This window comes from Lepisosteus oculatus, chromosome 28 (assembly GCF_040954835.1).
Source record: "Lepisosteus oculatus isolate fLepOcu1 chromosome 28, fLepOcu1.hap2, whole genome shotgun sequence".
Classification (NCBI taxonomy): Eukaryota; Metazoa; Chordata; class Actinopteri; order Semionotiformes; family Lepisosteidae; genus Lepisosteus; species Lepisosteus oculatus.
Window position 1 is genome coordinate 2549065 of NC_090723.1, and position 18244 is coordinate 2567308.

At 38.0% G+C, this 18244-nt stretch overlaps 2 protein-coding genes across 2 annotated transcripts in view; one reads left to right on the forward strand and one right to left on the reverse strand.

Moving 5' to 3' along the window:
* Positions 1 to 18244, forward strand: part of psmc5 (proteasome 26S subunit, ATPase 5) — a 168693-nt gene that overhangs the window by 53960 nt on the left and 96489 nt on the right. The gene's annotated exons all lie outside the window — the stretch shown is intronic.
* itgb3a (integrin beta 3a) overlaps positions 1 to 18244 on the reverse strand; it is a 43459-nt gene that overhangs the window by 9841 nt on the left and 15374 nt on the right. Inside the window, exons 10-13 of the mRNA XM_006638169.3 lie at positions 16710 to 17139; positions 8681 to 8903; positions 8176 to 8276; positions 6423 to 6542 (exon numbers count right to left, since the gene is read on the reverse strand). Of these exons, the coding sequence (XP_006638232.3) occupies positions 6423 to 6542; positions 8176 to 8276; positions 8681 to 8903; positions 16710 to 17139 (874 nt within the window). The remainder of the gene's footprint in view (positions 1 to 6422; positions 6543 to 8175; positions 8277 to 8680; positions 8904 to 16709; positions 17140 to 18244) is intronic.

Here is an 18244-nt window from a genome sequence, read left to right on the forward strand (position 1 = left end):
TAATCTATTTTATGCATCCTATTTGACACATTTATACTGATACAGTATGTTGCATTGTCTTATATGGTTGATTTATTTTAATGAGAATGGTCATAATAATAGATTAGGTTTATTTGGCAAGACCAACAGTTTGTTACATGAAAAGCTCTTATAAATAAAGACTGATGGTTTAAGAATTTGTCTGAAACAGAAAAGCATGAATGTGCTTGCTGAGTGCTTCAAAATTCTCTCTAAATGTCAGAATTTATTTGAGCTGTCTGCATACATCTCTCATTTTCACATGCACGGGCAGCCTCTTGTCCTGAAAGCAATACTTTAGAACACACACCTCCTTTCACTAAGTTTCACGACATGATATTACAGCTATGATACTTCATCGTGGGTGGCTTGGTGGTGCGGTGATTAGCATTGGTTCCTTGCACTGTTGGCCCCTGGGTTCACTTCTGGGCCTGTGATGCTGTCTGCATGAAGTTTATGCGGTATGTTCTTCCCATGTTATCATAGATTTTCTCTAAGCGCTTAGGTTTCTTCCCACAGTCCAAAAACAGATTAATTTGCTTCTGGGAAAACTGGTGTGAACATGTCTGTTTGTGTCAGTGTCTGCCCTGCGATGGACTGGCATCCTGTCCAGGTTGCACCCTGCTCTTTGCTTGCTAGGATAGATCTGGGCTCCTTCACAATCCTGAATTGGAAGAAACGGTTAGAAAACAGATGGATGGGTGGATAATTCAACATAGTGAAAGGACTGTGACATACTGTACTAGCCTTACAATAATACCTGTGGTATATACTGTATCATATATATATATAATGTATAATGTAAAGCTGGGCTTTCTAATCCTGGTCTAAAGAACCCGATTATTCTAGTTGTAATTCCAATTGACAGCTGGTAAGCAATTCAATCCTTTAAGAAGTCATTTATTTAATGTGATATTTGTCATCATTTTCAGTAAATACAAATTGCAGATTTTCACTTGCATATAAAATCTGAAAATCATCATGAAACTAAGTGCACAAGCTGTAAAACTAATAAAGCATTGTTACCCTGACAGGAATTTGCTTTGTATTTACAATTTATGAGAAGCAGACATCACACACAATAGGGCATGTATAATTACAATTTCAAAAGAGCCATAATGCATGAAACACAAACATTGGAATTATTACAAAATCAGGCAAAGTAATTAGCCTGAATTTCTTCACTGGATTAATAATGCTCACAACTGTCATGTGGAGCAAACACTGTTAATAATAATAATAATAATAATAATAATAACAATATGTTCATGATTTGGTCATTTTTTAAAACCCATTGCTTGGGAATACACTGCTGTTTATTCTCATTCATGACAGAGTCTCTGGCCCTGTGGTAAAAGAGTACTGAGTGTAAAGTATTTGAAGTGTCACTTACGATCCTTCTGTTTTATAAAGAGAGCAAATTAGATCGTAAGCCATTTCAGCAATAGTGCTGCCTATTTTGACAGTTGTACTTACAGTAGCTACTTCTTGTTTTGAAAAGAGCGAGCTCCATATCAGCACTGAATAGATAATGTCAAAATGCTTTGAATGCCAGTTCAATAGAACAGTAATGAAAGGATTGTGTGCACACTGAATGATCTTATCTCGTGGAGAAATACAAAGCATTAATATCATGAGATCTTGTGTATATTCTCTGGCCCACTCTTGCAAATTTATTGGAGAAGCTAATAACTAATATCATGTGTGTTTTTTTTTAGACTAATCAGATTAATACAACAACTTTCCCTACGTAAAAGGGTCTACCTAAAATAAATCAATGCCTTTGTCATGGCTTGTAATCCCTACCTTACAATGAGCAACTCTGCAAGAATATTGTTGCAAAACATGGATGATGAAAACCTAGTAGCATCTGCAGGCTTGGCCATGTGGATCACACAAGGCCTGATGAAAATGGGTGATATTTTTACCATACAGAAGCACTACCGTAAAGATCTGGTACAGGTCACGCAAGTACACTGGTACTGTACATATCTGAACTCCAGCTTCCTATGTTTTTAATGCTAATTTTCAGCAACATGGTTTTGCACACAGAGAAAGTCATCTGCATAGCAAAAGACACATCAGCATGGAGGACTGTTCTAAAAAATAAAGGCGGGCGGAGCAGTGGCTCTGTGGCTCAGGACCTACGCCTGTGGCTGGAATTTTGCCGGTTCATATGCCGTAGCCGGCAGAGGAATCCTACTCCGTTGGGCCCCTGAGCAAGGCCCTTAACCCCAACTGCTCCAGGAGCGCCCATATAAATGGCTGACCCTGCGCTCTGACTCCAAGCTTCTCTCCCTGTCTATGTGTCTCATGGAGAGCAAGTTGGGGTATGCGAAAAGACAAATTCCTGTATATGGGAAATTGAACAAGTTTGTACAAAGACATTGTATATGGGGAACTAAGTAGTCTTATCTTATTAGTCTTTATAAACACGAGGATATCCAGGAGACATACATGTTTATGTATAACACAGTACCATCAATGTAACTCTGTACAATCTGTACTGCTCAGATACAGAAATATCACACAAGAACAAACTATTTTTAGGACACTATCATCCCCCTCCACCCCCTCTCTTCTCACTCAATCTCTTGCCTCAAAACCAGGAGTACTTTAACATCTTCCTCTCATGAGATGTGTGGTTTTCAGTAACCTCTTTTGGAGCTAAATACTTTCAAAGCTGTTTTTAATGAAAGTCTATATTGTTTTTAATGGGGCCGCAACAAAACAAATTATTCCTGTTAGTGTTATCTTTAGTTCTAGATTTTAACTGCAGTGACACATCCGTCAGGTCAATACATTAGATATGGAACATTGTAATTATGGCAGCCAAGAGTGATGCAATAGTACCTGGTGAGGGATACCACATTTCAATAGAGAAAACACATATTTTTATCATTATTTTTATCAAAGTACTTCAACTAGTTCTTGACCAATAGTCTTGATAAAAGACTTTTTTATGGGTTGTTATGCATTTATATGTTTTGATAAGACAATAACAAAGGCTTCAAATGAGAAGTGTCATGTGGTCAGTTTTGCACATTTGATTGCTAGTAGTTTAATATCCAGGGGGTTCTCAGAAATAGAGGCCAACTTTTCACCATCAAGTAGTAGAATTAAAAATCTAGATACTCTGCTCTGACAGTGCTTGTTATGGATCTACTAACTCACAATTCTAATATTAATATTCTATACTTAATAGTAGCTTTATATGGGTGCATTGGTGGAAGAGTGGCTGTCATTGCTGCTTTGCACCAAGGGGCCCTGGATAGGGGTGCTATCTGTGAGGAGTCTGCATGTTCTCCCTGTGTCTGCTTGGGTTTCCTCCAAGTGTTCAGGTTTCCTTCCACTGTCCGAAGACATGTTGGTTGGCTAAGTGGCTTCTGTACACTTAGCCCTAGTGTGAAAGTGTGTGCGTGTCTAGGTTTGTGTCTGTGTGCCCTGCGAAGGACTGGCATCCCATCCAGGGTGCATCCTGCCTTGTGCACATTACTTGTCGTTATGTGTGTCCGGTGTGTCCCATGACCTTGCACTGGAAAAAGCAGTTTAGAAAATGGATGGATTGCGGCATTATTTATATTCTAGGCTTCAGTTAGATTGAAGCCTATAAATTGATGGTCATTGTATGTAAACATATACAATATAAGGGGTAAGAAAAAGTTTAAACCCTAGGTCCAGATTGTTAACTTACATTGAAAAGGAGAGGTGCTTACAGAAGACTTCAGTTTTAGTGTGGCCTGAAGAAACTTGCAGCTGTAGAGACTCCTAAATATTCCTTAAAATTAGGGTCAAAAGGTCTGGATTTTGGTGTCTGCTATGCGAATGAATAATGTACCTTCTTGAAAAATTTAGAATAAAAAAGTTTAAAGACTGTGTGTATACAGTGTGGGGAATTTTTCAAAAAGGGTTGTTTTAATTTAACAGATTAAAATAAAATATGCAATGCTCACTGCCAATAGATGTTTCAATCCTTGAGAAAGTTAATATATTGCTATATTGGTTTTATTCCATTTTAAAAGTCATCCTAAAATGTTGAGGGACAAAATTAAAGTGTTACTATTAAAGCTGAACTTAAAATGGTTAAAACATATTTTAATAAGTCTTTAAAATTATATTATAAATAATATATTTCCCTTTTAATTTAAAATACACGACTTTTCTTTAAAATTGAATTTGAAATTTAAGAGAACCTTTAAATTTTGTTTTTTCACAATATTGCGTTAACACCTTAGATAATTACTGTATGAATCACCACTGTTTTTTTTTACTGATCTTTCCCATAAGATTAATATTTTTCTCTTCATGGTTAACTAGAAAACCAAATATACAGTATCATATTAAAATATTATATTTATATATCATCCTGAAGATGACTTAATAGCTGATTTTTTTTTATAATGCCTGAGATCATGATGAAGAAAATTAATTACAAATGCATGACCCTAAGAATTAATAATCAAAGATAGAAAACATGTTTTTAACTGAATAGTTCTAAAGGCCAACGTAAAAGTGAACTGAGAATGTCCTGTAGGCTGTAAAATGGTGACAATAAAGATTTCATTTATTGTACTGTCTAGACTGCAATAATCTCTCAGAACAGCCTTTCCCACTGCAAGCTGCTGCTTACACAATCTTCAACTGGAAGGGAGTGCCTCTGATTCCTGCAGAGACTAGCCAGCTGCATTGGCTGAATGCATACAGTACATTCTCGTATATACTGTAGCTAACAAGCAGGAGAGGAATCCTATCAGGATGCTTAGATTGGGTGGTACAAAAACACAGCAGTACAAAAACCATCAATGAATGTCATACCACATTTAAAATAATGAATCTTCTTGATAAATATACAACCCCACCCCACTGTATTTCTATACTGTATGTTTTTTTTTATATTTAGAGCAAAACTGTTTTGGCTCCTCTTTTATAATTGTTTGTGTTATGTTGCAGAGCGATTGTGCGTTTACTGTAGGTTAATGAAAATAAATTAACAGTAGAAGCTCCCAAACTTCTCTGGGAGTGTAACCCTGGCGTCCTGGGCAAATTTTCTATTGGCCCTTACCAAACATGGCCTCATAAAAATTCCCATCTATGAATTGGCTTCATTACTCTGCTCTCATCCCCACTGATAGCTGGTGTGTTGTGAGCGTTCTGGCGCACTATGGCTGCCGTTGCATCATCCAGGTGGATGCTGCACATTGGTGGTGGTGGAGGGGAGTCCCCATTACCTGTAAAGCGCTTTGAGTGGAGTGTCCAGAAAAGCGCTATATACGTGTAAGCAATTATTATTATCATAAACGTCAGATTGAGACTGTGTGATAGACGTTTGTCTGTTGAGATTCACTCCATTTTTCTAACATTGTGATATGAAACAGGAACACACACTGCGAGAGAGTGCAACTCAACAATCATCCTACCTAATTTTGGCTGTCAGGGGTGGAATGCTATAATACCATGCCCTGTTGCTGAGAAAACCACAGAGTTATTGTGTTGAAGGATAAGAGGCCCACACATGTATTCACGTCACTCTATTTCTTCATAATGTGTTATTTGTTTCCTCTGACATCCCTAATACACTCCAGATTGCTGCACCATTTCTCCATGGCAATAAACATTTGGACAAAGAATCACCTGAGTTCATCTTGCGTATCATTAAACCCTGTGGCTCCTGGTAAGGCCTGGTTTTCTCGCTGGCGTCATTGCCATTCCACACAAGTCTAAGTTTGTTTTTATCTTTTTAAACCTGTAGTCCCCCAGCCACTGCAACTCCCATAGCAACATAACTACAACTTGAGTTCCAGAGATAAATACAAACCCCAGCGTGTACTGTGCTATGTCTGGGTTAAAGGCTTGAAGGTTTAAGAAAATGAAGAGTCAGAAAAGAATGCTTCTTTGTAAAACCTATTTCTTCATCACAGATGTTTAGAGGAAAGGTTAGACTAATTTCACTTCTGCTCCCTTGAGTGTATAATATCACTTTGTACACTTCTCTCGCACTGCTCCAGTCCACCTCATCCTTACAGTCAGGCAGCTGCTCTTTGATAGGAGAGTTAAGCCTATCTAAGGACATGGAAATGTGTAACAACTAATTCGTTTGTTCCTCTATCACATTCATTAGGATCTAACTGAACTATTGAATGGTTAGCATTCAATAGATAGCACCTGCATGGAGTCAGTTTGTTCTCCCTCTGTTCATGTGGGTTTACTCCAGGTTTTTTCAGTTTCCTCCCACACTCAAAAGACATACTGGTAGTTAAATTTGCTTCTGGGAAAATTGGCCCTGGTGTAAATGTGTGTGCCACTGTGTCTGTCCTACATTGGAGGGTGTATCCTGCCTTCCACCCTTTGCTTGGCACTGTCATGTGTAAAAATAAATACATGCGCGTGAAATACTTGTCTCTCACCTGGCTCTTTGACGATGTATAGAACTGATTTGCCGCTGGGATCTTCATAGTACTGAAACCTCTCCACACAGTCATTTTCATCCTTGTATGTGCAGTTCACAGCATTCTTGTCATGGTTAGCTAGAAATTGGATCAAAAGAATGTTAGAATAATGTTGGGTAATGCTCTCACCACAGTGTCTAGAAATGCTTTGTTTAATTCAGTACATACTTGGCTGTTTTGTAATTTAAATCTATGTCATGTGGAAAAAAGGGGGATCTCTGATGACGGTTTTGCACTCTGGCCACAGTTAAGGTAAATGTTCCCAGATGGCAATATTAGAAGACTTGTTTCTTACTTCCTTCCTCAGAAAGAAGGAGCTACATTTTGATAGTTACAAAGAGCTAGAATACACAATCTAATCCTGGAAATAAAAGGCAAAAATATGTGTAATCATGAAAAAAATAAATGTCATTGGTTTATAAAGTGGGAAAATTCGAAAAGAATTTGATAGAGGTTATCAAAGTCCTGAAAGAAGATGTAGTTGAACCTACAAGACAGATTAATTCCTACGATCTTGGCCCCTAATTATTTCTCAATTTTTTTTCTTCCCATAAAAGGCAAATGAATGCATGGAATGAGCATGTTTTCAGTGTTGGAATTAAAGTGAATTCTGAACGGAATAGATGATTTAAAAAGACACACAAAAATACTCAAGACTGTCTCAAAACACAGTGGGACATCTGATAACATTTGAATCACATGATTGTTTTTTTATTTTGAGTGTTTGAGATAATAGCTAATGCTTTATGAAGTTTACTAACTTCAATGAGCACCATTGATCAGAAGTAGCATGTAACAAGTAAAATGCATTGAACATTTTTGAAGTCTCCTTATTTAGGCATGTAATTCTGTGTAATTTCCCTGTCATCCCAGCAAAATTATTTACTATGTTAATACAGAGAGAACTGACCTTCAACAAATCCTATTGGTACAGTACTAAAACTCATATGATGTGTTTTTCGTATTGAGAGGTACACAATCTAATCTCACTGTACACTGCATTCTGTTAAAACTGCAATAAACCAGCCTAATAGCTTTTGTACCTTTTTGTGTGGTTCTGTAGAGATTGAAATTGTATTTAGCCTTAGCAAACAATCAGTGCATCTATCTTAAACACTTAGTGACATGAAAGAAACCATAGTTATTTGTGTAGAAATTCACAATAAAAGCACAGACTCTCTGATCCAACATAATAATAAACCTGATTTTTAACTTTGTATAGAAAAAAAGGAAATAATCCTGCAACAACACTCTCATAAAAATAGGATTATTATTTCAGCTTCTCAGGCACTTTGGACATACTTTGACAATGTATAGAGGAAAATTGGCTCCAAGTGCAGGGGAAAATGAGGTATGCTCCTGTGTTCTAATGCGTCAGCTGCAGATCAGTGCTCACAAGAGAAGCTTTCAAGCAGAAAGGAGTCTCTAGTGCCTTGTAAACAAAAAGTTAAAACTAAAGTAAAAAACAGCCTCATTTCTATCCTAAGAATTACAACTAAAGTTAATACCACAGAAGAAAAATACTTCATTCATGTCTTAATGTTTGAGCATTCAGATTAGCTTTAGGATCAGTTTTACGCAGCTCCATTAAACTAAATCCAGCCCGAAACGGTAATCCTCAGTCCTGTTCATTTATTTTCTCATTCTGATTGACATTCTGGTTGTCTTACAGCAGACAGTACAGATGTTTCTTTATAAAGAAATTCCTTACTGAGGTCCTCCACTAGCTGACTTTCATCTTGGCATATCCGTGCACAACTGTTGTCGTCAAACAGCTTTCCTCGCTTGAAATGTTTGCATTCCACGCAATCCCTGGACAAAAAAAAAGCAGGAAAGCCAGTTCACGGCTAATCATGAGAGAACTTTGCATTCAACTGATTGAATTATTTATACAGTAGATATATAATATTTTTCTCATTATATACTGTACATTTACATTGGCTAAAGTGATTTTAATACATTCTGTCAAAGCAAAATCAAGCTGAAGATGAAAATATTAATAATTTAGTAGCTCATTGAAGAAACCAAGTCAACCAAGTCAGAGAGGTCTGTGATGATGATAAATATGTCTATATCTCTTACAGAGCCACTCATTTTCTAACCTCTTCAACCCAGGTCCCAATCCCCAATGCTAACCACTGTGCCACCCCAATCCAAACCAATCCAGAACTAATCCGGCTTCCTCATGACAGACATGACCAGGAGATGACACTTACTTCTTGAAAGTGCAGACGTCTGGGCAGGTGGGACACTTCTCACAGGTGGCGCCATAAGCCCCCGGCTGGGTGCACTTGCAGGTGCCACACTCACACTTGCCACGCCCGCTGCACAGCAGGCCAATGCTGGACATGCAGGTGTCTGTGCGCATGGAGCAGTTACAGTTCTCTCCTTTCCAGTCAGCATCGCACTTGCAGGTCCCGCAGTTGCACTCACCATGACCTAGGCCAACACAAAATAGCAACCAGCTCAAGGCATGAGATCCAGCCAGAGAGCTGGTACCCCTAAATATTATTCTGCCATCTCAGCTCCCACCCTATTTTAGGCAGTAACTAACGTCCAGTATTGTCTTAAATATACAACAAACGACAATGAGCCTATATTGCATATACTGTAGAGGGTATATATAGGGCTTTTAAGAGCAAAGCCTATATTGTAAATGCTGGATGTCGAATGGCAGATTGGTGTCTGAGAATTTTGGCTCTGGCTTGTGTGCCAACTCTGCCTATACCCAGCGGTATAAAACTGGGGTCACCAGTGTAACACGGGCAGAGTGGAATAGTACAACACAATTTAGTAGCATTTTACCATTTTAGAAGGTAAATGATACCAATAATAAAATTAATAATAATACTAGAATAGAATGTAAGGAAAGACAGAATTGACAATCCGAACCCTCAGGCGTTCTCAGAGTTCCTGGATACCATTCTGCCAGAACTTTTACTTACAAAACTGAACTATTTGTGTTCTTTTTCGTAGAATTTGCCTGCTGGTTATGACATTCATTTTTTATGTATGTTAAAGCATAAAAGCATTAGCTTTTAACATTACTGTTGGTGAAAGACATTTACAGAAGTGCTCCTAAACGATTTCAGAATAAGCCAATGACTTAATCACTGGGATAAGAAAATGCCATATTTGGTTTAGAACTGGAAGTGGAAAATAATTTTATTCAATTGAAATTTGGCAAGTAATATCTCTAATCCTCCTTTCCTTTCTTCAACATTATGAGCCTCTCGCTGTTCTTATGAACTCTACCCATCTCTGTAAAAAGTGCATTCCATGTACTCAGCATAAAAGCCTGTGTAAATTCTCTCTGGGCAGTTCTTTGGATGATTGACTTGTGTGTTTAGACAAGAGCAGTGAGAACTTGTAGTCAGCCAAGCTATTCTAGCAATGGAGATTAAGTGTGTGTTGAGGGCTGCAGCTCAATGCCTCACTAGCACTGTATCTGTAACCAGCAAAGAAAGATAAACACTCCTTAAGGAAGAGGGGGTGAGATAAACTGACCACAGCACAGAACAAGAGAACCCTGTCCATGCTCTTAATTCTGAAATATGGAGATGACTTAATCTAGTTTCCAAGAAGAAAAAAACATTTAATTTACAAAGTTGTTTTCCTACTGGAATTTAAATTTAGGTCCAACATCATTAGCAATAGCTCTGAAAGCCTTTTTACCCTACCCTGTCGACCTGCGGGAGAAACAGTTCAAGCTGTGCTAATTGAACTGGGGCAGAGGCATTGCATTTAAGGGGGTAGGGGCAGCAGGCTTTTAGGGAAATGCTTTTTAGCCAGTTTTTGAGTAAAAAACAACACACTTATTGCGATAAGACAACTCATGGCTCTGTTAATTAATAAAATCTGTGCCACCAATTAAAGTCTCCTCCCAGAAGAACTCAAACTAATATATTAGCAGGGTGAAAGGAATTTATAAATTTGAAATATGTTGAATACACTAGCCAATAAATGCGAGTGAATCCATAAACATTTTATCTTGTAATTATTGAGACCCATCTTCTCATACCTTCTTAATTCCTCCCATCCATCAGCTTATTTTCTTAGCAACACGTCAGACAAACCATTTTTAATTATTTAAGCAAACACGTCGTTGCAAAGAATCATGTACAAATTCTGCCGAATGAATACATTCTGTCTGCTTATCCTATTTATCACCTGACACTTTTTCTCCCCCCCTCTGAGTGTAATTCTGATTTAAAGCCAGAGTGAAGAAGATTTTATTTGTTCCCCGAGGAGAATGAAGAGTGGCTACGCCTTATTAGGAATGTAAACATTCCAGCTCCCCATGTGCTAGTTGCCTGAAGATATAAATTCAGAGTCAGAAAACGATCAACTAGAGGGAGCAGTTCTTGCCAGACAGCTAGTAACCAGTTCTGATTGCTCTGTTGCTACCAGAACATTACATACATGAGGGTTGATGGCGATGTTTATGATTTAATGTGCTACCAACTGGTTCCTTTTGATTTACTTGCTTAAAGACACCATGCTGTATTTCCCTTTTAGACACAGCTACAGACTAGGGATCTTCTCTGCCTTTATGTAGCACTTTTTTGCCAAAGGATCCCCAAAACATATTACTTATAGGGGAAGACTGCATTTATCCACCATCAAAGGGCAGCCTCTACTCACCAGTCAGCCATTTTGTGCCAATATAACTAGCTGAATTAAGAGGGCATTGTTCCAAGTTAGTGTGGAATTTAGCCTAGACACTAGGATTGACAGTCTTACTCTTTTGCAAAGTGCCAACGTACAGTAGCTTAGAGATAAGAGATCAACAGGAAGTATCAGGGAGTCTACCTACTACCACAACAAAAAAAAAATAAGGGTTTAATGGGCTCAGATTTTGATTCCATATGATTAGCGAATCATCTGGTTAATCACAGTGAAATTGTTCACGTTTATAGGAATTACTGAACTACAAAACCTGCTGGATTAGAATTCTCCAAAATCAGGGCTGGAGCCACATTTATTACAATACATTGTATTTTGACAATATTACAATAGTGACAATTTAATATCGTCAATAGGTACCAGCTGACAATTTTAAATTTAGCATTCATGCCGAAAAAGGCACAACAGCTGAAAAGTGGTTTCTCCTTTCTACTTTTCAGTGTGGAATTTACCTTTACTTGTTCCTCTGCAGATAACACACACGGAGGCAGCTTCCCTCTTAAACCTCACTTACTGTAACATTGTAAGCAGTACATATCGTAGTACAAAGTTAAATGTATTTTACTATGCTAATAACCTTTTAAAAATATAGTTGCATGATCCCATAGCACAAGCCCTTGTTAAAAATGTACATGTACAGTATCTCACTTTTGAATCCAGGCTATCTTACAAACAGAGGTACATAGAAACCTCTGAGGTACATAGAAATTAATATAATGACTGATATAAGAAAAAGTTTGTTTTCTTAAGCAGGTTTATGTTAGTGAAAAAAAAGACAGGAACAGCTTTTTTGGTCCTCTGTAAGCCAGAAAGAGGAGAAACACAAAAACTCCAAAATGAGTTTAATTTCCCCTGATTAAGTCTCCTGGGAGTGACTTGGGGATTATGCAATAGGGAGGAATGTTTGGAGCCTGCTGGAGAATGTTTTATTGACAAGAGAAACAGCCTAGTCATTTCTTCCCAACATTTGCTAAAAAACTGATACTGTGCATATTCAAAAGACAATAAGCCAGACATAATGCAGTTGGCATTGTTTTAGAAAACAAGAATAAAATAATTAAAATTCAGGCTTCAGGCTAGAATTAAAGATGTGTTGGGGGAGGGGTAGTGTAAGATTAGTAGTAGCAATCAAAAATGCAAATATATTCAGTGATGTTTAGCCTGTTGTGCCAAGAGAAATACAAAGAAATAAGGCAGAAGAAAGTAACAGTTTATTTGCTTGTTAGGTGAATTTCATATCCCATTGACCCAGTGTTGTTTCATTAATACCTAATCCCTTAATAAGAAAGACATAGGTGCAAAATCCAAAGGTAAACAGCTGATTGTTATTTTAAAATAGTGGCAAATAAGAGTTTAACTGTTCATGTATCGAATAGCTCTACTCCTTTTCCTCATTTTCATTTTCTTTGTCACACCATGCCACTCCACAAGTGCAGGGCAAGGTAAATAGTGAATTCTCAATCTTGGATTTATCAATTTAGAACGTCCTTCTTTGTTTGTCGTTCTTAGTTTATCCCTTATGTATCAGGCCAAGAATCACGAATGCTTCTGCATAGTGTCCTGGTATATAAAGTAAAGAGCTGGAGGGAGTTTCTAGGCTGTTGGTTAAAAGAGCTGTCTTGGGCTGTTTATTATCCTTGAAGTAAATACCAGCCAGTGCAAAAGGATCCAAAGAAAAATTATAAAATATGATAATAGGAAAGAAAAAAACAACAAAAACAAATCACTTAGGCTCTTAGGCTTAAAGTATCACATCTCTACAGTATGGAACTCTTACATCTGCAATGTGAGAGAAGCTAAAATTAGCTTAAGAGGTAGAAGAAAAGAAATTTAATGTTTTTATAGCGTTCATCGTATACATCGTATAAAATACAATTCAAATCAAATAAATAAAAAAAAGTTGTTTTATATAGCTGCAATTGTATAGTGGAATGAAATGCTGAAGTGAAAAATAAATTAATTCAAAACATTTGTTTTTCCCAAATGAATGTTTTGTTTAAATTGTTTTCTCAATTGCAATTTGCAATTTGTAAGATAAAAAATAATATGCATCCTTTTTTCAGGAGGACTATTCAAGAAGTGACCTGAAGCTTCATCAGTATAACTCTGAAGAAAAACATGTGTATGCGGTATCAAGTACTTTCTTCTTGTTCATTCCCTTTCTGTGATTTTAATAACAACAAAAAAGACAATATCTACTGTGTAACAGCAGAAGTTTTATTCCATATTGAAGCTGTGCTGACAGTTTATTTTTCCACTTTAGCTTTTCACATTTTTTAAAATAATGTGAAACATCTAAAAGTTTGGAAGATAAATGTTAGCGAAAGGAAACTCCACCTTTCCTTTTGTTCATATGTCAGAGATGTACTGTAGAAACAAAACTGTAAAGACCCCTTCACCCTACCAGGGTGTATCAATTGATTCAGTTTATTTCTACGCAACACAAGGCAAATTTAGTTCAAACTTTGAAACTGCAAAATACTGCAATAAAGCTTTAGTCTTTAGGAAGCATTCAAAACAGCTCCTCACACAACATCCTACACAATATCTGATATTGAACAAATCATGTCTGAATGTGAACATACTGTACTTTCTGAGTGAAGTACTTTAGCTCAGAAGAGGCCTCTGAAGTGCTGATTGTGCTCTGGGTTTTAAATGCAGACCGTGCAGATCTTTTAGGTTTTAAACATTGCAGGTTAACAAATTACTCCCAGTTTCTGGAGAATAAAACCTTTAATTCCTGTTTCTTTTCCTTTTCCAAGCGACATCACCTTAATATCCCATATTAGTAACCGAGAAAGTGCACATGTACTGTAGCTCCTGCTCAAGTCCCCCCTCTCTGAGGATTTCCCGTGTTAAGATTCCTATGGTACTTTGCCATCCCACTCCTGGCAACATACTGAAGCTCAGCAGGTGTGAGCCTGGCCAGTACCTGGATAGGAGACCTCCTAGGAAAAGCTGAGGTTGCTGCTGGAAGCGGTTTAAGCTGGTTTAGTCCTAATACCCCCGTATAGTGACGGGGACACTATACCGTAAAAAGGCACCATAGTATCTTTGGAAACAAATGGCAGTGTCTCAAAGCACAGGAAACAATTAAACACATACAGTACAGTATGTCAAGACCACAGTATAAGTGCATAAAATTCAAGGTTCAGGAGGGATAACAGCGACAAGTCTGTCTTACACAGCTGCACTGAATCACCCTCATCACCGAACTAGCTAATAAACTGAACTCAAAAGCCTCCTTGTCCTGTCATGGAGGCTGCCCATTAACCAAACGGGTTAAGTCAAACTTTTCTCACCAATCCAATTATTCCAATCATTCACAAAGCATTCAGTCCTTGGATATTGTTGTCCCTGGTGTATTCTATGTAAAATGCAGCTAGATGATTAAGTTGCAAATTTGTAAACAATAATTCATTTAGAGAGATAGTTTAATTTATATGAATTCGGGAATTACCTTACCACTTCCTGTCAGTAAAACATCTCTTCTAATCAGCACAATATCAACACATACTGTACAGTACTAAGCAAAAGCATTTGGAACACATACAGTACCACAGACTCCGTTTGAAACAGAAACAACACAACCACTCAGGACAGAACGGCCATGCATACGGTTGTGACATCTGCAGAAACAACTCACAGCATCTGACCTACAGTACCATCAGTTAAAAAGATCTACGGTATATCAACCATTTCCGAAATAAAGCCTGTGCCAAAATGCAGGGTTATAACCACACTGAACACAAACTGTCCTCTCCTCTATGGGCTGGCAAGGCAGTACCAGAGCATCAGAGCACTGTTTTTAAACCCGAGCAGTACATTATGTGTCTTGATATGATAAGACTATTTTCCTGATATGAGTCTTGAATAACTAACAACTACTGTAAATGCAGGCCGACTGACTTCCATCATTACCACTGACATGAATATTGTATTTATGCACTACGTACCGCATACTGCAGTACTGCACAGTGTTGTTTACTATTGTATATCGTAAATTGTATATATTTTTATACTGTACTATGTTGTATCGTATACTGCATGACACTGTTACTGCTCTCTTACGTATCTGTACACTAAAAGAACAAGTGTGAATTAGAATTCCTACTGTATGTACTGAACTATTGAGCCCTAAGCAGGGCCCAAGTTTCTCCAGATCCAGCTTCTCTTAGGTTCTCCAGATTCAATCAGAGAAGCAAAATATCACTGTATAAAAGGAGAAGGTTTTCTTGGGGGTTTTGTAAATATGTGCTTTAAACAAATTTCAGAAATAGGTCAGCTATAGTTTTGGTGTTTAAATGGAAAATATAATTCATAATCGTATATTTGGCCAAGCCACAAACTACAAATTTTAGGCAAGGAAGCACTAAACAGCTACATTATCTGTGAAGCATTACAGCTGATAAAAAGAATATGAAACCACCAAAACCACAACTCCACACTGTGAAGAAGATAACACAGACAGGGTATCCTGTCTTTAGATTAATAAGAGTGAGAAACAATTCACAGGAAACTTAAATTTAGCAGACCATCTGCTTACAAACAGATAATAATGAGACTTGTCAATTGAGTGAAAAAAAGACAGCTTTAATGTTGGTAGGAGAACGGCATTACTGTACTGCTTCCAAAAACCATGCTCTTAATATTTCCATAGAGAAGAGACCAGAACACAGTACACAAGGATATGACTGAGCCTAAATACTGAACAAGGAAACAGATACAACATACACAGCCAAATCAAATCTGTGTGGAGTTGTGGATGTGGAGTTAAGTTGCTGTCTTTTGTCTCCCTCATGTTACAGTGCATTTGGATCTTTTATAAATTTTCTATTTCATCTTATGGAGCAAAGTGTAAACAGCAGAGAGTGATGACACTAATTCCTCAGCACTCCAAGTAATGCTGATATTGCAGAGGAGCCTGTCCTTACAGCCCTTGTATGTTTCCCTTTGTGTGTCATCCAGAGTGATACCCATAAGGCTCACTCACACAGAGCACTTTGCTTTGTCCCAGACAATCTGGACAGTTTATTTCAACACACTACAACACCTGTTTATAAATGCCGCCTGTGACATTTCAAAACTTAACATATTTTAAATCCGAGCTGTATGTAAAATAATATTTTATGGAGACAAACTGTAGACTTGAATTATTTAAATATGAGGCAAACCAATGCTTCTGAATATGGAGCAACAACTGGCCCATCTTATAAATGCCCATGACTGCAAGGAATTTCATTTTACTAAAAAAAGTAAACTTTTCTTTGGGGAATGTGGAAATGCTGTTCATGTGATCTTATGGCATTCACAAACTTAACTTAAACTCCAGCATTTCCCCAAAGACTTGGTATTTACAGAACTTTTACATGCCTGTGCCTCCACCAAATTTGGGAACATATTGTCTCCACTTTTTTTTTTTTAGAGAAACCAACTTACTGTTCTATAAGCTGATCATACACTGAGCAAAAGAAACAGGCCAAATACCCGCCTCAGTGTATTTTGTTTAACTAAACACTTTACCTTATCAAGAGGCTTTCCCAGCTCCCTGGGTCCTACCTGAGCAGAGCTCTCCCTTATATCGCAGGCAGTTGAAGTCATCGCACTCGCAGAACTTGCCCCAGATCTTGCCAAAGTCACTGCTGTGGCAGACACACTGGCCGCATACACAGTCTCCCCGACTGCTGCAGGTCGGGCTGTCCTTGTTGGGGCTGCACTGGTCCTGCTGGCTGGGACTGTAGTCGCCGTCGGAGCACTCGCACCGGGGTCCTAGACGGCCTGGCAGGCACTGACAGATCCCACACTCGTAGGTGCCGTTTCCATTATCACAGATGGGGCTGTCTGGTTCCGCTTTGGCCTGGCACTGGCACTCACACTCAAAGTTCACCGTGATCTGCAGAGAGTCTTTGAAACCCACTGGTTTGATGGTGAAGGTCTTCGTCTTGTCTTTGGGGCAGCCCCTGGCACGAGCTTCCACGCTGAAGGACACCTGGGTTTTTCAGGAAACAGACAGAGTCATCTGTGCAGCTCTTCCACAATCCCAGCAAGCTTTCTGTTTGTGAAGTAAATTGTTTTCTATTCTCCTTCAGCAGGTCCATAACTCTATCTGCAAGACGCCCGGAGAATGAAATCTTGTCGATGGCCTTTAACTCTTCAACGGGTTCTGACTTGGAAAGATCTTAATGACATGTTTCGGTTGGAATTTTATTTTTATAGTTTTTATTGCTTTTATTGAACGGCTCTACGTAAGAATGCAATTGTTTGAAGAAAATTGTAAAGAAGTGACTGACAATATATTGTATTTTGTTGTTTTTTTTTTAAAAAGGACAACTGAAAAGGTGTGTTGGTAGATAAATCGGTGGCAGATAATTTTTTCATGAATTGAAATCAACTTTTTTTTACCATTACTGATTGGTTGTGTGTGTGTGTTTGTGTGTGTGTGTGTTTGTGTGTGTGTAATGTGTGCGTGTGTGCCTTTGTTGTGGGGGATGTATGAACAGAACATTCCAGGCTGTTACAATAAGTCTCTCATAAACACCGTGGCTGAGTCAGATCTGCTGAAGTCACTGAATGGAAACAGATTTTGTCATGGATCCAAACAGGCTAAAGAGTCTCGCCCTACCTCTGCTCTTTCAGTTGGAACATTAACACATATTCAGGAACAAATGTTTGTCAATGTTTTAATGTTACTGTATGTTACTCAACAGTGTAAATATATGTCAGTCTAATGTTTAATATAATGTCTGAACATCTGATTTTTCATCAATAATTAATGTTTATTTTTTTAATTTAATTTATATTTACGGTAGGTCTCATGACCAGCAGAACTGAAAGGTGTAATACGAACTACATTGTGAATCGTGGACAACTTTAATTAAAAATTTCTAAGACCAAGAGACAAACATTTGACTAGTTGAGACAGTAATATCTGCGTCATCCTCTAACCACTTCTTCCAGTTCTGTGTCACAGAGGAGCTGAATCTTGTTCAAAGATAGCACCCCAGTGCTGCAGCACTGTGAGGCAGTAATGCTTACCACTGCTCCACTCTATCGTCCACTCTATAGGCATCTATCGTCCCTTTGATTAAATTGTT